We start from the raw sequence: 22,513 nt of genomic DNA on the forward strand, positions 1-22,513 counted from the left end.
ATGATGACAATTTTTCCTACAACAACAGTTTTAAAATGAGCCCCAACAAGTGGTACATAAGAAGAATATTGTACAAATTTGAGAGTTTGAATATCTGTCCCAAGGTACATTCTAACTTAAGGGAGGTATGCAGGTGAATGTTACAATGGTTCCCAAGTCATTTTACTGGGGTTCAGACTAGATGACAGAAGAAAAGTCACTGGGGTTCCTAAATCATTTACCAATGTTCCTCAACCTTTGCAAAAACACTATGATCATTTGCATGAATGTCTTAATTTCCAACACAACAAAGACAATTTCTTCAATCTAACCACATTCAATGAGAATCTGTCTCGTATTTATAAAAATCCTTGTTTAAAAAAAAATCTTTTTTTGTGTGTGTAATGCACACTGACCCTTTGCAGGATGTTGAGGCGATACTTCAGCTTTTCATTTTCTGTTCGCAACTTGGCAAGTTTTGGGGATACAGCATCAAGGCTGATATCTGGTGGAAGTTCACCCTTGGACAAGCATTCAATCTCCTCTGTCAGAGTTTTGATTTCAAATTCCTGTGGTAATAAAAGAAGTAAAAAAAAAGAGAATGAAGTGAGAAATTTGAAAAATGATGTTATCTTGTCAAGAAGTGGGAGGATGATTTTTGATACTTATCAATGACTAGGAACATGGCTAGGGTGGCAAAAGATGGTTGCAGTCGTTGAGATGATATTCTACAATCAGAGGACACAGCTGAGATCTGACTTTATGATCTGACTTTATCTTAAGAAGTGTATGAAATATGGAGATGGGTACAACTGTCTTTAGAGACTGTGGTTAATCAAACATGAACAGCAAACAAAACTCTATTTGTTTGGAAAATTTATCTTAAACCTCACCTCTCCGATAAATGAAAGTTTAAAATTACAAAAATCCAATGGTGAAATAATGATTGGAACTTCTTCCTTCACAATAACTGTACCCACAACATGATAAATTATGGAAATAGGTTGTTGAGATAGATTAAACCTAGAATTTGAATGGGCCATGGTACAAACAAAACCATGTGCACGAAGTGTACAGAATAACGTGTATTTCTATAAGCAATTGTACTCCTTGGTTTGTTTGTACTGGCATCAAGTGATCTCTTGGGTGTACTGAGTCTGCAGAACACTGCGTATTCTTTTTATTCTGGAGTAGACCCATTCCACATTGTTGAGAGGTTTTTCCAACACTGCAAATGAGTACACACACAAGGTACCATACTGGAGAAATTGGTGGGACTTTGATTGATACAGGGGCCTACTCCATTTTTTCGTTTGGTAAATGACCAATTTTAATGATGACAGCACACATTCTAGTGAAAGTCAGTGTTTACCATTAATGATCTGTGACAAAAAGTAAATATTTAAAGCCCGTTTATGAAATGATAGACCTTCGAGTTTTTCTCTGGGATCTATGATGAAAACGATCAAAGCAAACAATTGGAAACCAATGTATAAGAATTGCAATTGCCATCGACTTGCCAAGTGTGAACCAAATGTTCCGATGATATTCTAACAAGCTATAAATCTTTTTATTCGAATCAACGAGCAAAAATATGCCGTTTCTCTTCAGTCCTTAAAAAATTAACAATCGTTTCCCAACATTCTGGGATCGACTTGGAAAACGAAATAAGCATACACCTATCTCGTCGAGGGCGTGCTAATATAATCTTGCAAGCAGTTGCATCATTATTCTATGAATTTCAGCTGTCAGTTTGACCCCCGTTTGACCGTACTTTGGTTGTGAACAAGTTATAAGATCAAATATAAGTATGTGTGATATTTGCAATTAACTGAAAACGATCGTGGTGAAAAGGAGTCTCTTTAGTGGTAGAAAACTATGATTATCCGTACAGTATTGAATTCCTGCTTGATTGTGCGCCTATTGAATGAACGCCGCACCGTGCACCGCCGTACGAACGCATACCTGCCGCGGTCTACAGAAGCTTGCAGGAAAGACGGATGCGTATTTCATAATAAAATTTTCCTCATTAAAGTGTAACTTATAAATTTTCCGATGATGTACGTTCTAGATGGGACTAATGAAAGTGAAAGGCGACAATTTACCTGTTGTTGGCAGCGCCTCGTGTACTCCGCAAGTTCCATTTTGCCCCTTGCACTTTGACCTTTTGCCCAAGAGGAGGGGTCAACATTAAATTTATCATTAATTATAGGGATCACCCATTGTAATTTTAAAAGATATGTTATATCGGCATTGTCATTTAAAATGTGAGGGGTACTGTAACAAGAATTATTGCTACAAACGAAAATAGTGAAAGTCGACAATTTATTGATTTAGACACGAAAAGTTCCCAGAGTTCATCAAACAACATGGCGCTCTACTATTCTCGGAGGAAAGAAGATGGAGCAATGAAAAATTTGTTGTGTGCCAACATTTTTTTCACAATTATGATGTCTGTTTAATCGGCATCATCGTCACAATCTATACTAGAAGGTTTGCTTCGTAATTTATGTTGTCGCTAGCCTGAGGCACTCGGATTCTATTACCTTCGTGTGAGGTAACCAGCGAGTCAGTTTTGTTGACGTTCGGTCAACGCTGCATGCGACCGCGTATTTACATACATGTATGGCTACACCATTTTACCTGTGCCTCCGTTTTGTTTTACATTTACAAGCGATATCCGTCAACTTTCTGGCAACCAGTACGTAACGTCGCTCCTATATAGCTGAGTTTATATCACCTGAAGTGCGCCATGTCTGTAACAACTCAGCTGTGCTCGGACACTTCTGAAGCAGAAGAGTTGCTGGCAGAGCAGTTCCTGTACCTGAAACCAGTAGCCAAGCTGAACATCTCCGTTACGCTGCCCCAACTCAAAGTTCCTGGGAAATCTATTAGCAACTGGGAGGTTATGGAGAAAATCAAGCAAATGATTAAACCAGATACGTTCAGTGTTTTGAAAGTTTCGAAGAGCTCTTTGGAATTTATTCGGTTTGAAGGCGAACTTGAAGCTAGAAGCTTGTTAAAAACTTTAATTGCTCGGCTTGACGGTAAAAATATTAAATTGAGCGGATTTACAGAAATTCTTCGTGTGCGTGCTGCCGAGGCAAAGACCTCCTTTCCGTCACGTCACATCTGGGACAGTTTTTTCCGTGATGCAAAAAACATGAACGACTCTAAACCAGGAGAGAGACCGGACACCATCCACCTTGAAAACTTACCCTGCAGGTGGTTCGCCTCCAAGAAAGACCCGGAGAAGCCAAGTGAGTTCATTGTAAAGAAAGTGTTTGAGCAATACGGTGGAATTCGCAACGTTGACATTCCCATGTTGGATCCGTACAGAAGAGAGAACTTTGTCAGTGGCGCGAATAACTTTCAGACTTTTTCCTTTGGTGGTCACTTGAATTTTGATGCCTATGTGCAATTTGACGAATATATTGGTTTTGTGAAGGCGATGAATGCATTCCGAAGTATGAAGTTGTTGTATAAGGCTGACGATGGCAAAGCGTATACTGCCAATATTAAGGTGGGTCAGTTAGAGTGGTAACTTTACCTTTCATGGACACTTTCAATAACATGCCTTAGAAAACCTAAATCAGGTAAATTTAGCTTTACTTCATGACCATAATATCTGTAGATAAAACTCTATGAAGAAAAGAGAAAATTCACTTTCAATTTCTTTTTGATAGATTTATTTTAATTCACTCACTTAAATGATAATGTTAACCCATCAATTCCTGTTTCATACCATAGGGGTCCAAGTTTATCCTAAAACCTATAGTATGTTTGTGATGTCAAATGTTGTTGTTGTAAACTGAATTTTAGGCAAAAATAAAATTCATTTGCCAACAAAATACTGCATATCATGCAAATTGCATTAATGACAAAGCTAATAATTCTTTGTATTTTAATACACATGTGAATGAAAGAATGAGTTGTGAGATAATGTATTTGTTTGAGTTTTAGAGCTAAGACAGTGAAAGAAAGGAAAGTTACAGCTATTGCCCACATGAACTAGGAAGTCTCAGCTGTAACTGAAATCATACTACTTGCATATATGTATTTACATTGCCTAGCAATTTTTACGCAATGGTGTACCCCCTCCTGGCCAATAATGGACAAAAGCAAAGTTTGCATGACATAATGTATATCATGTACATTATGAGTCCATTATGGGCCGGGAGGGGGTACATTATCGCTAGTATTTTAAGTTTTAGCAATGCCAGGGAATTTGTAGATGTAGAAAACATCTGGGGCCACAATGCTGGATAATTGGATACATTATTAGTAATATTATCTGGGTGATTACTTGAAAATTTCACCAATATTGACAAAATAGCATTTTTTCATATTCTATATATCATGCATAGATTTGCATAGAATAATTTTTTGTCTGTTTAAGGAAATGATATTGATTCAGGGAGGAACAAATAAGTTTTTGTCATTTTCAATGATTATGAAAGTTTCTTGACCCTCTGTTGGTATGCATGTGTTAGTCAGTAACTAAAAAAGGTAGCACAAGATTAGTAACAACCATACCGTATGTTATGGAACCAGATGAGAATATGTCTCTCTTATTCTCTGTATCTTCAGGTCGACTTTGACAAGACAAAGCATCTCTGTGAGAAGAACATCAAGAAGAGGGCAGTGGAGAGACAGAAGTTGATGGCACTTGAGAAAGAGAGAGAAGAGAGAATTAGGAAAGAAAGAGAAGAGGAAGAAAGAAAGAAAGAAGAAGAAAGGTCAGTGATGTTTAGAGAAGAATTTTATACATGATGTATTGAAAAGTATCATGGGTAAAAAAGTGCATATGTATCACATAAATTTACATGTAATCCTTGTCCATGTCAGACTTCAGAACCAACTTGCTAATCATGTTGTGCAAAGTTGTCCCTTTGCAGTGTTCTCCACAGCTTAGAAACACAGAGAGTAGACAATTCACATAACAATATATAATTTGCATATTCTTTTGTAATGAAATGCATTCTTTTGTATTATTATTAACATATGGATTGAATTCCCCAAAAAGCAGAGGGATGGCCAACACCCTAGATCCCCCTTATGGAGAACCCTGTCTCTGCAAAAGCTGTTTCCCAGTCTCTCAATTTTTGCATTGCTGGTCATGCGTATTGCATACATGTCAGCTCTCTGTGACTTTTATCATTTGATGCATTCTCTTCGCATAATTTTCACCCAATGAACCTGTTTTCTGTTGAAATTTATCACTTACATCATATGTGTCCTGCTGCTTGCATGGGGTGTTGATTTCTCTCCACTTCCCAGCTAGGCAAGGCTATTCAACTTGGAAGAATTATGCATGGAATGTTTCAAATAATACATCTATAATCGTTATGCGGGATTAAAGCAAATGAATAACACTTAGAACTGTTAATATAATCTATTTATATCAAGCAAAAATGCATGTGTGTGCTATGGTTTACTGTTATAAGAATATTTTAATCGACAGAGCAAGGCAAGTGGAGGGAGATCGAGGTAAGATAACACATGCGGCTAGTAGCAGGACACATCGTAAACCACCAGTCTAAGTTCCTCACTGTTGTCCTTGGGAGGCAGGGACATTGGTTGGATATTGATAGGGACTGTGCTATCTCAAACATTTGTCGTCCGCTCTAAGGAAGTACATGCCTGGATAGTAAAAGACTATAAACTTTTGCTAAATCTTTCCTCAAGGAAACTTTCAAACATTTCCTATCAAATTCAAAAATAGAAATCAGGGGTAACCTTCCAAATGTGGTAGTAGATTAATAAATTACCTGAAATCAAAAAATAACTGTTTAATATTCAAAGTCACTGTCATCCCTGTGCGAACTACTTAGGAAAAATTTCCAGTTTTGCAAGAATATGACAGTGAAACTTGGCTACTCCGCGAGCTTCAAAATTAGTCACCCACTATCAGTAGACCAAAAATGTATTGTAAAAGTTTGAAAATCTAAATATCTATCTGTCCAGGACAGTACCCGAGGCACATTCTACCTTTAAAGTCCAACCCTTTTATTGGCAAACAGTGAGTTCTATTGTCATTGGTTTCCCTTGTTCACTGTGGTGAGTTTTCTTTTCACTGATTATATCCCCAGGAGGAAACAGGAAGAGGAGGAGAGGGAAAGAGAGAAGAAGAGACTAGAAAAACTTCAAAGGAGGGAAGAGAATCGAAGGCGGAGAGAAGAGGCAAGGAGACACAAGCGTTTAGAAAAGAGGAGATTAGCTGCTGAACGGGAATTGCAGAGGAAAATAGCGCTGGAAGAGAGAAAGATTCTCCTGGCACAGAGAAAACTTGAATCCATGAGACTTCTGACTGAACTCATGGAAAGGGCAAAGGTGGGGCATACAATTTCCCTGAAACTGCAGATAGAATATTCATTATTTTTTATGCCAGAGTGAGAATGTCTGACCTAATATTTTTAAAGTTAGGTTCTCTTGATATTTGGTTGTGAACCAGATAACAGATCATTTAACCATGTTCTTCAGGAACTGATAATTGTGTGTGGTTTTGGTGACGGGAGTTACAGAATTCCGCAAGCTGTGAACTCAGGTGGAATGTCTCTCACAAGTTTAGGGAGAAAGCTTTGGTTGGACAGAAATTATCTAAATGCATGCACAGGATAAAAATGTTTTTTCAAGTGTTAAAAACTGCACAAAGTCACTGATTCGGTTAAAGAGGGATATACCCAGCAGAAGATGTTCAACAGAAATTAAATAGTTTCAGTGGATTTTATGTTGTACAGAAAACCAAGAACTTAAAGTGGGAATTATCATATTGTGTCCACACTGAAACAATTACAGGTATACCATATTGAAGATATGCCATTTTAACCCAGTGACCTGTAAGTTTTGACCTGCCCAGTCGTTTTTAACAGAGCAAATGGGTCCATTGAACGGCATTGAATCCTGTCGTCTCTCAATATTTTACAGTGACTGCTAAATTGTCTATTGCTGTCATTTATACCTTGAACCGGTGATTGCAACGTATGATTTTAGTGTAAAACAAAACAAATCACACATTGAACTCTTGTCTCTATAAACCAGGTGAAAAAACGACAGCAGGAAGTGGAGAGAAAACTTCAGGAGTTGGAAGAGGAAAAGAAGAGAGTGCTCCTTGAAGAACAGCGAAAGAAAGCTGAGGAGGAGAGAAGGAGACAAATGAAAGAGAAGAAGAAAGCTGAACGTCTTAAAAGACAGGAAGTGGACCTGCGCAAGAAAATCCTGAAGAACTTCAAAATGAAACAAGAGAAGGATGATCTTGAGCAGAGAGAAATTCTTAGAAAACAGTTGAAAGGAAAGTCCCTAAAGTCGGCCGTTGTCATGCCTTCAAGTACGACCAGATGAATGAGTTGGAGTCTGAAGTTGTATGGCAATTCTACTGAACTCTTGATATTGTTGGCTGATTCAACATTGCATATGGATGCCAAGCTAACTTGTCACCCATGGAGCAGGATGCGTTGAGGTCAACCTTTGACAGAACGATTTCCTTTGTTCAAATACTCTTGTTCAGGGCAAAAGCCAGTCAATGGAACATGTCTACCAAAGATGGCAAGATTTTTTGACAAGGTGCGATGTGAAATTTTGGTGAATATGTTGCCCACACAGTAAATGAATTTTTACCCTTTTCCTGCCAGGCCGTGACTTTTCCAACTGCCAAGTTAATAAAGAAAAGGAATTGAGCCAAAACCTACACATATTTTCACCTTCTTGGCATGAATTTCAAAGCATTTACAGTTATGCTCAACGGAAAGTAGACGATGAGATTAAATGATACCTTACTCAATTACTAATTTACATCAGACACTTTATTTCTAAAACTACACTAGTACCTCACAATATTGCTTGCGAGCGGCAAGTTCTCAAAGACAAGAATAACAAATACCAGACCTAAATGATTCCTTAACATAACAGTCGCTTGCCTGCTTCTCTGCTGACATGAGTGCCTTATCTCTTTCCACTGGTTTATTGCCGTAATCTTATACCACGATACTAATTACACAGCGACAAAAAGACAACTGTAAGTTGGCTGAAGCATGAAGTAACATATATGCCTCTCAAAGAGATATATAAAAGGCAAATAATGAAACATCTTCATCATTCATGAATCAAACGTTTTGTCTGAAAAGCTCTTGCAAAGATATCTTGAGACAGACAATAATTATGGTCTCTCTGGTTTGGCGAGTAAATCTTGTAGAGGATTATACAAATCTGTAATTGACCCTCATCAATTTTGAGCCATTGAATAACAGATAGACAAAGTCTCATTTGATTGGATACAATAAACACAAAACGTTAAACATCCCAATCAAATGTACTTGGAAGAGTATGCATGAGAATAGTTGCACCACTGTTTGACTGCTAGAAGAGATACACAGAACAGTGGACACATAGACAGTATTTCACATTAATCATCAGTATAAGCTTAGGTAATTGTAAAGTTGGCGATATGGTACATAGCTAGAGACCCCCATGCGTGATAACATTGCCAAATTAAGTCAGTTTTATCCAAATGTTTTTGTCCACACTTATCTTCACTCTAGCACAAATTACAGAGTGGCAGTTGATTGTAACATTTTCACCACCATGGTTTGGCAAAATACCCATTGTTATCAATCGTAAGTGTGGACCTGTTTTACAAAGAATTAGGGGGGTTAGGTCGAGGCATTTTCATACAAAGAATTAGTGTCAAAGAAAATGAAAATTGGCAAAAGCAGAAGTCATGATTTTAAAGATTGAAAAATCCAATCTACTTGACACTTACTGAGCAGTGTCTCAACAATGTCGGCCGGTCTACCCCGGCGATGACGTTCATTTCAGCAAGAACTACAGTTGTCTTTTTGTCGCTGTGTAATTAGTATCGTGGTATAAGATTACGGCAATAAACCAGTGGAAAGAGATAAGGCACTCATGTCGGCAGAGAAGCAGGCAAGCGACTGTTATGTTAAGGAATCATTTAGGTCTGGTATTTGTTATTCTTGTCTTTGAGAACTTGCCGCTCGCAAGCAATATTGTGGAGGTACTAGTGTAGTTTTAGAAATAAAGTGTCTGATGTAAATTAGTAATTGAGTAAGGTATCATTTAATCTCATCGTCTACTTTCCGTTGAGCATAACTGTAAAATCAGTAACAACTATGTTTACGGTGTCTTTGTTTGTCAGGGGCCTTTAAATGTTTGAGTCCTTGTTCAAATGCATCTTATGAGACATGTTATACCTCACTGGTTTTAACCAACTTGACCTGATGATGACAGATGAATGTGTCAGCATAAGGGTTAGTGTCTTTCTCTTGTGTACCATTACATGCAGCACTGTCGCGGTAAAAGTCCTGACATGACTCATTGGGCACTGTTCTAACTGGTGTGGTGCAGTCATAGTTACACGCAAGTTTATATTCCAAACCAGAGCAGTAATGCCAGATTGATCATACCATATTCAGTTTTGGCTGATTGAAATGGAGATACAGTGGGTGTCAGTTCAGTTCCACAGCTCTGTGTGTGAGACAGACACATTCTATGTACAATATGAACAAGTAGCTTGGGTATCACTACACATTTAAAAGCCTGACTCAATGATTAGTCACAGTAAACCAGCATGGGGCAACTCTGTCTGGACCAATAGCTGGACAGTTGATTACATTTGAGCTAATGTCGCTGTTTTTAGTAACAATTACAGCTGAAATTTTGATGTTTTCTCACCTAAAACTCTCACACAGAGTTGTGGCTTAGAATTTAAACCCATAGTAAGAGGTGACAGTGACCATTGTTGTTTAGGATACGGCCTTTAACAAGGGCTCTATGTGAATCATTATCTGTTTAGGTTGGTGGGATGCACTGTATATCCAAGGATAGTCCCAAGTATCAGGGCTACATCTAACGGAAAACCTTTCACCCGAAATTTCCATTTTTCATGTTAGTGTTATTACCATAAACCATAATGTTTGACATTTCAGCATTTCCAGAATGAAAACTTTCATTGACTTTACCATGCACTACAATGGTACATTCTGTAAGGGCAGCAGTGCATTCTTAGTTTTAGGCTAGTGTCAATTGCCCGGCTGGATTCTGCTGCGCACTCAAAATATTCCAATTGAAACACACCACAGGGCACACCATATACATGTAGAAGCAATAGAGCTTTATGATAGTCATGAACAATATTATTGCCAGATGAAGCTCCAGAATCAAGCATTTCGTTTGGTCAGTTGCCACATGGTAGTTTTCAACATGGGGTTTATCTAAACCAGTAGGAAAGCATGTTATAGATTTCATCGACAGTGAAAACAAAAGTACCATGCCAAACTGTTGGGGATTTCAGTGAATTATTGAAAGCTCTGACTGATTCAGTATTGTGACGTGAAGCATCACCCCTTATTATCGTCAAAGTTACAACATCTACATTCAAAATGTCTTTCTTCTACGTGTGCAGAGTATTGTATTTGACTTTCTGCCTACTTGTGTTTCTATGTGCACTATATGGGTGTCGGAAATCAACCAACAACATAAAGACTATCAGTGCACCATCAACTCAGGTTGTTTTATGTTTAATAGATTATATAGAGGATACCCACTTCCACAATCACCCTGTGATGGCGTGATAAATACAGTCACCATATTCATAGAAATATGTGATTTTATCGTACAAGCTACAGAAAAGCATGTAAAATTCCTTCAGAGTTTTCTGTACAGTAGTTTGTTCACGGACATGTTGTTGTCTTACTTTTTTGCAGAAGGTTGGAAAGTGACCCGAATTTAGAACTAGCACAGTACAAATCACTGAGTCATGTGCATGACATCACCAATGATCCACAAATATTGGTTTCCTGGAAAAAGAGTTGCTGTAGACCAACACGTTGTTCATGAAAGTACATTATTCATGAAGTTTTATATTTTGCCGCCTGTCAGGGCATTAATGTTTCACATTGTTCTTGTTTATTTACTTAAAAGTACTTTTTATTGAAAACAGCAAGATTTTCTTTTTATGACGTCGACCTCAGGGTGTTGTCATTTTTTATGTTGTAGCGTTTCCGGTTATGATTTGTAAGAGTATTCATTTGGCAATAAACCTCATTTTTAGTATCAATGCTCATGTTCCAGTGCATGTGTACATTTTTGTGAAATAATGACAATAGCCATCATTGCTTTTGCATATTAATGGACCTGCAGATGTGCTTGTGAATCTAAACTGATATACCACCGACGACTCAATGATCCTCTCCAATGGAAAACATGTTAGACATGACACTCTCTGGTACAGGGCTGATATCAAGAAACTTCAAAAAATTCCTAAATTTCCCAAAAGAGTGGATCACTGGGCATCCAATTCATAGGTTGTGTCAGTAGGATTTATCTATGCATAGACTATTACCATACTGTGAGTATGGTTAGGCCATGACAATCTGGTGATCTTAAAGACATGGTTCAGGCGTCAGATTGTCTTGCCAGGAAATTCACTTACTAGATTACAATTTCAATGGAAAACAAAAGGCTATGACACCTTCATAATCCTCTTACACAGTAGAACAAACTCGATCCCTGGGATCAAGTCCCCTACCTTAATTCGTTATCAATGAAGAATGTTTATGAACCTTTGATCATGTGCCAGCATCCCTGATCTATATTTTTCCCCTCAAATATTTGTACAAAGCCATGTATATTACATGCCCAATGTAGATCAAGTTTGGCTATTTGGCGATTAAGAGGGATTTCTGGTACAAGGGATCAAGTGTGCAAACAGCTGTTGAGATCAGTGAATGACAAATTTAGACTGACAAAGAAACTAGAACCATAGACAGTAGAGAAACTCCCTCTACTGTCTATGCTAGAGCTATACATTCTGTGTTTCAACTTCAGCCTATAATTTGAAAGACCAAGAAGAAAAAACTGTAAAATTGTAAATTCTAGATTGTAGTTGCGTTAAAAGGCAATAATTCAAAAATTCTGAATTTCAACTTGACTTTGAGTATCATATTGCAACAATAAATACTGTAGTATTGCCATTAGAATTACCAATATAAACTTACATTACTGTTTGTGACAAAATAAAAGACCACAAAAGTGTTTGCTTCACCAAAAACCAAACTACACAAAAAAGACCTGATACAGCTGGAGCTCTCTCATTCATGTAGTTTGCTCCAGGTATTACATGTAATAATTAATTGTATATTGACAATTCCAAGGATGCTTATGATGTCATCAGGGGGTCTGAGAAAGAAGGGTGTGTACTGTATTTGCAGGAAATTTTTACTATGTTCAACTCAAAATGTTCATGAGTATTAAGGGTTGGTACATTCCTGGAAAGTCTGTGGATTTTAAAGCCTCCAGGGAAGTCCTGGAAAAGTTCTTCAAAATGAAAGTGATCAGACCTGGAAAATTGATAATCGACCCGCCGCTCTCAAAAATGACAAGATCATCAGCTGTGATATCGCAAAAATCATCAATAAAAATAATACATTTGGAAAATGGTATCTGTAAAGTGGTATTTTGAACCTAAAAACTCCCTGAAAACTTCTAAAGAAGTCCTTGAATTTCTAGTGACTTTGAATGGAAGGACCCTCTTTGTTCTACACTTGCATGCACAGATAGATATAGGTACTATCTTTTAAGGTAGAACACACCTCGGGGACAAATATTCGGGCCTTCAAATTTTATCAATTTTCTTCTGACCTACCACTTGTGGGGGCTCATTTTGAAGCTCTTGGCGAAAGAAAAGTTTTCACCGTCTTAGTTTTTCAAAAATCGAAAATTTTATTTTTTCCCATAGAGTTAACATAGGGATGGCGGCCATTTTGAATTTCAAATATCGAGAAAATCGCAAGTTATTTGTCTCTCTAGTGCCAAAGTTTGCACGGTGACCCCTGATTTTTATTCTTGTTTCGGTAAGAGAATGGTTGAAAGTTTCACTGAGAAAAGTTTGAGCAAAAGTTTAAGTCTTTCATTTTCGAGGTGCATATTACCTTAATTACCCTAGCATGACTACTGGAGATATCATTTTACACTGAACCTGTATGACAATAGAGACATAGCTGATTTAAATTTAAGGGAACTGTAAATGATATCGGTTTCTTTGTTTTGAAGGCTGACTGGACACAAGCTCAATGTTACCCAGCATGCATATCACACATACATTGATAAAAATTAACAAAAGTGCATCAGTTTATATGGATGCCTATGTACTTTAATTTCAACGCCATGCTGCAACCTGCTTGACAAAACAAGGCAAGAGATGTGGAAAACAAACTTTTCTCACAAATTCTCATGCCTGTTATTGTCTGCAAGCATGCAATTTTTTTGTGAGATTATAATCTATTGTCAAGCTACATGGTTAGGCTTTGATAATCTGCAACTCATGGCTTGTATTGCTCTAGAATTCTTCAACCTAAGTCAGGTACAGGACAGCCTGTCAGTCAAATACAGTAAATAAAGAACAGGAACAGAGGATAAGAGTGAAGCGACGAAGATATTCAGTTTCTAGAAACTTTGACATATACCCACTGGTTGTGCTGTATTTCCCTATGCATTGTACATGTGGGTCTGTGGAACAAAGTGCTTGCTTTTTGTTCTGGAATAGAACCATTACAAATTGTCAAGGAACACTTATTACATGCCTCGTATACGGAATGTTGCGCGCTCCTTAGGATTCAATGGTAATTCGATGATGACGTTGTGTGCCGCATAGTCATCATGTGACTGATGGTGAACCAGAACTATTTTCAATTTGGTAACTTAAGGATTTAAAAATGTTAAAATTACATGTTTTCATAGGAAATCAAGTTTTTAGCAAATTATGCATGCAAAAGTCGAGAAACCACATAATAGTGACTTAAATAATATCAATGTGCCATTCAAGGATGAAAATCGTTCTATTTTTTAACAGATCTTTTGTCTGAAATTGAAATAAAGCATGTTTGTCATTTGCAAATAAGCTCAAACATTTTGAGAGAAAACTATGTAAGAGGCATGTAATAAAAACATTATAGCCCAAACAGGCAGGCCTCCAGGCAGGAAAACATTTGCCCTCCTGACGTCACCTATCCTCGGGCACATAAACCCTTGTTTCAATTTGGGCTATAATATATACTCTTGCAGCCCCTCATTGGCTTTGAAGTATGGCATTCTCCTGCCTGGATTCTCAGTATCCCCAGCTGAGCAAGGCTTCACTATGCATAGGCCGTGGGGTCTGGCTTGCCCAGACAGCAGAGGTAAAATTAGTATAGGACAGAGACAAAATGTTGCATGGTTAGAAACTTGGGTTTTGTAAAGGTCTCTGAAGAACACCATACACGAGTTAATTTCAGTCAAATACACATGGAAGAGCTCTTTTCCCGGGGCTGGAGTGGAGGTAGTTTTTCTACGTGGAAGATCTTACAGTAGTTTAACCCTTTTTCTACTAGGCCTGTCACTTGCCCATTGATCTGTGACGTCAGTAAAAGGCATTATTCAGCCAAACCAACAAGATTACACACAGACACAAAGGATTTGGTCTTTTTGATATATTTTTTTAATCCACTCTTACAACTGTGAGGTATTCACTCTTACATCTACGAGTAAACTAGACATTAAAATATGGTAAGTTAACAACAACACATATAGGAAGGATAAAAGTAAAGACGTTTCACAATAAAATCATCACAACATGATCAAGTACGCTGTAGGTGTGAACTTCTTATCAACAGCCTATACATGCCGACTTTTCCAACTAAAATCTGTACAAAGTTTTTACCCTAAGTTTACAAATGTACATTTTGTAATTCAGCAGGGTCGCTGAGCTTTCCTTTCTTTCCTTTCCTTCTCGACTATACTGATTGGCCACTGCTGTTCCGGTGTTTGACCAATCAACATCTATGGCAGGTGTTGCTCACCTGGTCTCCATAAACTACCAGGGAAGGACAAACCTACAGGTATGGAAATCAAAATTCACTCCCACAATTCAAAAAGACCAAAAAAATTTTTTTTTTCATGTTTTATTCAAAAAATTTCGTAATTGGCCATTTTTGTCAAGTATAGTGTAAGCCGACGGAAAAAACCCAAACACTTAAAGCGTGCAATACTCTGAAAAGAAAAAACTTGATATAGTGACTATCTCTATGGCAACCATTACCCCCAAAGTAATCCGAGACATTCTTTGCAAGTAAAGTAATTCAGATAATTACACAAATATCTTTAATATGTAAACTACATTTCAGACAACTTGAGTTCATAAAACAAATTCATCTCAATTTTCTCTCATAAAATATGTAAACTTTTGTAGCTTTTTTAAATTTTTTTGGTCAATATCCTTCAAGGAAGTGATAAGTAAATGAACAGGAAAAAGAAATATTGTATTAAGTCTAATAAAGGTATATCTACTTTTGAGCTATCTGTTCAAAGATTCAAAAATAAGTGATGTCCAAATTTGTCAAAGATGATATGATTTATAATAATTATGAAAAAAGAAATGAACTTGATCATAACATCAAAACAAAAGGACCACACAGAGTTTATTTCCAAAAATACTGATATATTGCAGATTGGTTAAGTCGTATGTTAGCAACAAAGTTCTAATATTTTTCTGAACATTTCCAGTTCACTTTTTTATGTCTTTATTATTTTTCTTCCACTTCCATCTCTTCTCTGAAATGGAAATACAGTAAAAACTTTAACATTTTGGATTTTTTTTTGCCTGTATTTATTTTTTTCCAAAGTTGAGCTCAGTTGATGTAGGCAATTTTGTACAGTAAAGGCATTCTTAACAAATAAACCAGTAGTTTTATTAGAATCCCTCAGTGCACCTAGTCTACACACGGACTTCAAAGGAAATAAAAGAGATACAAGCTTAATTTGGATGCGGTCTTCATAGTACATAAATTACAACAACAGTGTAAAGGGGACTCGCTCAGCGCCTGTTCCTTTAATAACTGCCTCAACATTTTAAGTATATTACAGTCTTGTTGAAGAAGCAGTCCCAGGATGCCATTTGCAGCGACACTACCCAAAGCAGGGATTTCATCTGTCAAAAGCAAACTTTGACTTTTCTATCATCTCTGCCTCTTTCTGTTTGCTGCAGTTCATGCAAAGTTTTTCCTTTTAATTGATACTGTTATATAATCCATTTGGTACATACAGAAGATGTCTAAAAGTCATAGGAGGTTGGCAAACATATTTGGCATCCACTCCATCTACCATCATCTGATACAAGCATGGACATGGCCCAGACCACATCATTTAAAAGGGTTCACATGACCTGTAATCTTCCTTTCATGTCAATTCTCATAATTTTCCAGGAGGCCAGATCTATGTTATCAAAACAGGTGTGCTGTTGCACCACTTTTATATTTTCATCAAAGGAACAAAATGAAGGAATATCTGACAGATGACCGACCGTGTCAAGCACATCAGGCCATTCATTCCTTTGTCACTTGAACTTGAGAAATTGAACATGTGCTTTGGGAAACTTAAAAAAAATGATAAATTATTGACTAGAGAAAATGATGAATAATAATAATACTACCTATTTGCATTAACTGAAATAAATGGAAACACATGAGCATTAAATGCAAAAAATTACGAGAGCACAGATAAATGAGTGAAAATGACACAAACACCACATAAAACCTCTATAGGCTATCATTTAGTTTTGGAAGAAATGGAATTACTGATTCAAAAGTTTAAGTTTTTCCTTCTCTTGAATATAATGGTGGAAAAAAATAATAAAGTGGAAAGCAACACCCCTAACATCATAAAAGACTGTTTTTTAGATTATGCACAGAAGAATATTTCAAGATTTTCAGATCTGTGTGAGGAATGTTTTGATACTTTCAGTTTTGAAGAACTGGCAGATTTCAAGTAATGGCTTGGTCACTCTCTCTGTGACCTTCCGCTACACAGAACATGTTTTCCTGTGTATGACAATTTTTGAGTTGTCTGATCACCATTGGACAAGGAATTGACAATTTTGCTGTTCTCTGGGTTACAGTCGCCCGAAGGGAACAAAAAACAATTTGTAAAGCGCACACACATCCTTGGTAGCTGCTCTTCTCTGAAACAAACTGCAGCACGGTTCTAAAACATTCGCAAGTTTTCTTAATGAATTAATATGCATACTTAAATGCAAATGTGCTTAAGTTCATAGCTGGCCCAAGCCGTAACATTTCAGAATGGTAAAACTTGCCAGATTTTTTTTTTTTCACTTTTTGAAAAAAAAAAATGAGTGCCAGGACATATTACACACTTTTACACCATAGTACCAAACCAGAGTCAACTGGCGTTACTCTTCAAAGTGGCAAACCTGGCTTTGAATATTTGTATTAAAAGTAAACTTTATCTATTTATTTCTTGTATTGTAAATGATTTCCCCACAATTGCTGTAATGTTTAAATTCAAAATACTGTGAATCTATTGGGCAGTTTTCTTTTGTCAACACCAATACTACAAGTCTGAGTGTGAACTGAATTCAGACATCTTTGATAAACTGAAGCAGTCTTCTCGAAATAATTTGGATTATCAGACACTGAAATGAACAATACGTTATTCACTCATTGTTGAAACAGAAAACTGCAGGACCCTGCTTTGTCCACAGGGTTAATGTTAAAGCAGATACCTGGCTAGTTATTGCAAACTTTGGATGCAGCGTTGTTGGGAGAGTCTGCAATGAACTTGGGAAACCTCTCGGACCATTTTCAACTCTCTGCTGCAAAGCACTGAAACTGTTTATTGCTCAAGCACCAGGTGTGACAAATGACCATGCAAATTAATGGGGAGATGACCGAAACATAGAAACTCTCAGGAAGGAGAATCTAAGCCTGAGACATTTTTTAGGGATTCTCGGCCAGAACAACTTTCCACAGTCTCAACAAATGCTACATAAAGGTTAAATCCATAATTTTTTACAGGATACATGGGCCTTTTCCTTCTAAAATGAAGGAATAAAGATAATTTTGAAGTCTGAAAACTTAGAGAGTGGCATTTTTTTGTATATACAGTCATTTGAAGGCATTCCATCGTCACCTTTTCAAATCATGGAGTTACACAAGAGTTGAGGCTATCACTCTGAGAGACAACAGAATAGAAAATGTCAAAAATTTCTACTGGGTGTTTTTTCCTCAGTCTTGCCGAACAGATGATGAATATCAAGGTAAGTAGGTGGGGGAGGGGAAAAGGAATATTAATCTCCAAGGGGTTTTCTTTGCTGATGTTCAATGATTTTCATGGTCTTGAATAATGATAGCGTACGGTTTTCATAGTTCCTGGTGTGGTGATGAATGCAAATAAAACGCAGCTGCTTATTCTAAATCAAGGTTCCGTTGTTTTCTCATTGTATATCATGATGCTTCCGAGTTGTTTGTTGGACTGCTTTTACTTTCCTCTTCTGAGCTGGCTTTCCCTTCTGCCGGCGCTTCCCCCTTTGGGATTGCGTCAGTCACATGGTCCACTTTTGCTGATGCTTCAGCACCTGAGCTATCAGGTTTGGGTTTGCTGTCAGTCGCAACACCACTCGCTGCACCTTTCTTCTCCGCCTTTGTCCCTCCAGACTTATGCCTTTCCCTGGACTTTTCAGCTTTCTCTCCGGCTTTGGCACCAGACTGTTTCTCCTCTTCCTCCTTTGGAGGCTGGGCAGTGCAAAGTGGGATATTGACATCCATTAGAACATGATATATTGATAACAATGCAAGGAAACTCTGGATGGGGTGATTTTCACCTTTATTTTTCAGTGATCAAATCTAAAACTTGCAATAAACAGAGCCTAAAAACTTTATACTTGCACTAACTTTTCACATATATACACAGTAGCAAGACTCTTTCACTGTGAGTTTTTTTATATCACGTCAATACATCATACAAGTAATATCCAATGTTACTGTCGACATGAATTTTAATCTAGACTAGCAGTTATGTTGGCAAGGAAAATATTACAAAATTGGCAGTACACTTCAGGATAAAGCCGTTCAAACTATACATGATTTACAGGATATTCATTAACAGAATACTGATGATGAAAATATCATTCATATTGTTGACCTACCATAACTCTGAAATCCTCTAGTCTTTTATATTTCCCAAGGACTTCTTTTAGCCTTGGTAGCACATCTACTCTGGTTCTGGAATACTTCAAATAAGCCCAGAATTTTTCCAAGCCATACAGTTGACCTGTGGACAACAAAGAAACGGAATACCTTCATTGCACAAATACTTGGGACACACAGTTGCTGTGCATTCACATGTCCCAATGCCTTTGATAGGTAAAAACAATCTGCTGCTTAACTACCACTATCAATCACAATGATCAAGTGCAAAGAGTAATAACACAATTTTGTGCACTCTCTCTGAAGTCCAAAGGTTTGTAAAATTATTTTTTCTTATTAAAAAACAATAAGCAACATGCAGAACTGAATAATTGCATAGAAGCCAAGTTGAGAAATAAATGTGGGGACAAATATAAACGTATGAAAAGACAAACAAATACAGAAACAAACAGAAACAAACAAACATTTTACTGACTTAAATGATAGTCGAAAGTTTAAATAGATAAGCTCATTTATAACTATTGGTTTGCATGTCCATCGGTTGTGTCATCACTGTCATGTAGTCATAGTTGGATATTTTGTAGTGACAAAAAAAACATCATATAAAAATGATTCATTCCTGTTTACGTCACAAAACTCACCACTGTCGTAATCTCTCATTGTCTCCTCCTGGAAATCAATAAAGATATCTTTCCTGAACTTCATTTCCAGACCATAGCTGTAGAAGCGAAACAGGCATTCCAGCCCATAGCGGTATCCCGCCTTGGAATCTTCGACTGCCAGCTGTCGGAATTCCTGGTACATTTTCCTGTTGAAGTTTGTTCGGAGGAAGAACGACCAGAACCGGAATAGCGTGTTCATCTCCTGTGACTGCCCAATTCCAAGTTTCTTGCGATCTGTGGGAAAAGTCGGTTTTATAGTAAGCATCGAGTGAGATTATGACAAGGTATGGGCAAGACAACACAATTACTGCATATAAACATATGTATCTCTACAGTGAATATGAAAAGAGCACGGCAATAAAAGCTGAAAAAAACATCATCGTCAAATCAGCTTAATAAATTGGTTCAAAGTTTAAATAATGCACAAAGATGTACCATCAAGATTATTTCCTTTTTCAGTGTAATATGATTCATAATGACACAGTATATAATTTGGTCTGTACATTTCTAAAATACTGTTACTACTTATAAAGAACTCACTGTGTGGCCAGTAATTTCTGGATCAATATATACAGACTGTGTAATGAGAACAGAGTACGTACCTTTGAGGCATTTTTGGTGATATTTGTGATATACATGCTGTGTGAAGTTGTTGTCCTTGAGCAGTTCATGGGAGGGGTGCTCGAACTTAGGGAACGACTGGGGAGTACTGCCATAGCTACTGGATATAGGCGCGCCCTCTGAGGGAGAACTGGAATTGAAAGGGAATTCAGAGTCTTTCACTTACATGCAGTAGTCGTTCCGTCAATTGGGCATGACATTTAGCTAACATAAAGAAATGTTGGAGAGCAATGACACAGATGGATTTTACTGTGGCAGGCTAACAAACCTGGTTACATTTACAATCAAACATAGTTGATACTGTAAGTATGGCAACAAAATGATAGACTCATGACAGGGTTATGATAGCTTGAAGCAGGCTAAATTTTTTTATCTCTTTTTTTAGCAAAATAAATCTGTGACATTGGTTCTAAGGTAATTCCTGCCTGTCAGTCTCTTACACTGAGTGACTGAAAGGACTCAAGATTTTTTCACTGAAACGCCAAATTTAAATATATCCCTTCCTTCACGACATGAATTAAACAACACCTCTCTCATCAGACTTACGACAAATTTTCAATTTCATTTCAGAGTCCTGACAAAGTTACTTCTACATAACTCCCATGTCATAACAGAGTTCTCTAAAACCATGTGAAGTAGATTCACTCATACAAAAGTTATTCAAAAAACAGGAACCATGCAGCTACCATTTGCAATAAATGCTTCACAGCTAGACGAACTTCTTACCTGGTTGAGGCTGTCCTAGGTCTGTGTTCTTTAGCTCCCAACACCCAACCAACGTGGTGTTCCACAGGTGGGTTCTTGCTGTGTTTTGTTTTCTGTTTTCGTGGGCTCTGAGTGGAAAAAAAAGTTGGGACATTGGTCTTTCATCTGTTCACCCCTAAAATCTCTGCAAACTGGTCCATTGATAACAATGGGTCGGGGAAAGCTACCGGTATGGTAGTTAAAGTGTGAACTGCTGGATCTCAGGAGGGGTTGGTTGGTTAGAAATATAACAGGCAAATTTTTTGTCACAAGATTTGGTATTTGTTCGTCATGGCACATATATTGATCTTGATGTAACTTAAGGTACATCTTTAATTGGGCTTTGAGGTGAGAGGTCATGGGAAAGTGTGTCTACAGAAAACAAAAGTGTACAAATTTTACATTTTTCCCATAGAATTTTAAATTTAAAAAATCTTCTGTTCCACCTACGGCTCTTTACCATAGTTTAAATGTTAGAATACAATTCTACAACTGCTCCAATTTGACATCTCACTGTAACAAACAAGAAAATCTGAAGAATATCGCAGTCCATTCCAGGACTGAATTTACCTTGGCATCCAATGGCTTTCCCTCTTTGACAACGGGATAAAACCTTGGCACTGCTTGTGCATCCTTCTTGGCCTTAGGGGTTCTGGAACCAGCTAACGGTGTCCTCTGTCTGACGTCGGGTACTTTGGTTGGCAACGACCTGGCAACACCGACAGATGTATCCACTGTCTTCCCTACAGGTACAGGGACTGGGTGGAAAACGATAATAATATTTACAACATCAATTTTAGAGGACTTCATGTGCAAATTCAGCATAGACCACTTTGTTGCCATTGATTTAAAAATCTTTCAGCTTTCAGAAAATGTCTTGCAGGCTTATGCCATTTTGGCCCCCAAAGTCGGGGTGAAGAATTCGATTGACGGCACACATCTGCTGTGCTATAGCAAGCATCTAATTAAGGCCAAAAAAAAAAAAAATTGTGCTGTTCCGATTACATGGTTTTCAAAAATAGGGTAGGTAGGTAGGGAAATTTTTTTTTTTTTCATTTTTTTTTATTTCTCAATGTGCATTTTGTACGCTTCCAAACAAACTACCAGTGAACAATTCCTCATGAAATGCACTCAAATTGAATACCAATTTATTAAAATAAAATATTCATCAGTAGAACTGAAGTGTGTGGTTTATTAGACTGCCACGGAAATTGATATGGCTAAATTACCGTACAATTCTTTGACAGGAAAGTGAACTGTTTATCCACAGGTAAGTCTGACTTGTAAGAACTGACACAACACAATATTTACTGTCATCAATGGATACAGTGTTTCATCTAGGATACTATACCAGGGGGATTGGTTACCCCCCTCTTGGAATTTTTCAGGGGGATTTTAAAATTTTGGGGGGATTTAACTGAAACATTTAAGGACATATCTTGTAAGTTTTAATGTTGCAGTGATGTCACTTGTGATATACTTCATACTACAAGCCATAAATCACTTGCTTACACA

At 37.3% G+C, this 22,513-nt stretch overlaps 3 protein-coding genes across 3 annotated transcripts in view; 1 reads left to right on the forward strand and 2 right to left on the reverse strand.

The window, feature by feature from the left end:
• Positions 1 to 22,513, reverse strand: part of LOC139132283 (arginine--tRNA ligase, cytoplasmic-like) — a 133,890-nt gene that overhangs the window by 14,180 nt on the left and 97,197 nt on the right. The window contains 2 exon segments of the mRNA XM_070698672.1: positions 396 to 548; positions 2,085 to 2,116. Of these exon segments, the coding sequence (XP_070554773.1) occupies positions 396 to 548; positions 2,085 to 2,116 (185 nt within the window).
• Positions 2,340 to 7,700, forward strand: LOC139131722 (A-kinase anchor protein 17A-like). Its single transcript, XM_070697921.1, has 4 exons — positions 2,340 to 3,502; positions 4,570 to 4,718; positions 6,072 to 6,312; positions 7,021 to 7,700. The coding sequence occupies exons 1-4, from the start codon at positions 2,732 to 2,734 to the stop codon at positions 7,318 to 7,320; spliced, it is 1,461 nt and encodes a 486-aa protein (XP_070554022.1). The 5' UTR covers positions 2,340 to 2,731; the 3' UTR covers positions 7,321 to 7,700.
• Positions 14,448 to 22,513, reverse strand: part of LOC139131724 (la-related protein 1B-like) — a 48,330-nt gene continuing 40,264 nt past the window's right edge. The window contains exons 15-20 of the mRNA XM_070697923.1: positions 21,569 to 21,756; positions 20,981 to 21,087; positions 20,236 to 20,384; positions 19,613 to 19,867; positions 18,971 to 19,095; positions 14,448 to 18,557 (exon numbers count right to left, since the gene is read on the reverse strand). Coding sequence (XP_070554024.1) covers positions 18,270 to 18,557; positions 18,971 to 19,095; positions 19,613 to 19,867; positions 20,236 to 20,384; positions 20,981 to 21,087; positions 21,569 to 21,756 — 1,112 coding nt within the window. The 3' untranslated portion in view covers positions 14,448 to 18,269. The remainder of the gene's footprint in view (positions 18,558 to 18,970; positions 19,096 to 19,612; positions 19,868 to 20,235; positions 20,385 to 20,980; positions 21,088 to 21,568; positions 21,757 to 22,513) is intronic.

This window comes from Ptychodera flava, chromosome 4, assembly GCF_041260155.1.
Source record: "Ptychodera flava strain L36383 chromosome 4, AS_Pfla_20210202, whole genome shotgun sequence".
NCBI classification, from domain to species: domain Eukaryota; kingdom Metazoa; phylum Hemichordata; class Enteropneusta; family Ptychoderidae; genus Ptychodera; species Ptychodera flava.

Coding starts and splice junctions, on each gene's coding strand:
- LOC139131722 (XM_070697921.1), top strand. CDS start 2,732: ATGTCTGTAACAACTCAGCTGTGCTCGGACACTTCTGAAGCAGAAGAG. Junction 4,719..6,071: donor AGAAAGAAAGAAGAAGAAAG/GTCAGTGATGTT, acceptor TTATATCCCCAG/GAGGAAACAGGAAGAGGAGG. Junction 6,313..7,020: donor AACTCATGGAAAGGGCAAAG/GTGGGGCATACA, acceptor TCTATAAACCAG/GTGAAAAAACGACAGCAGGA.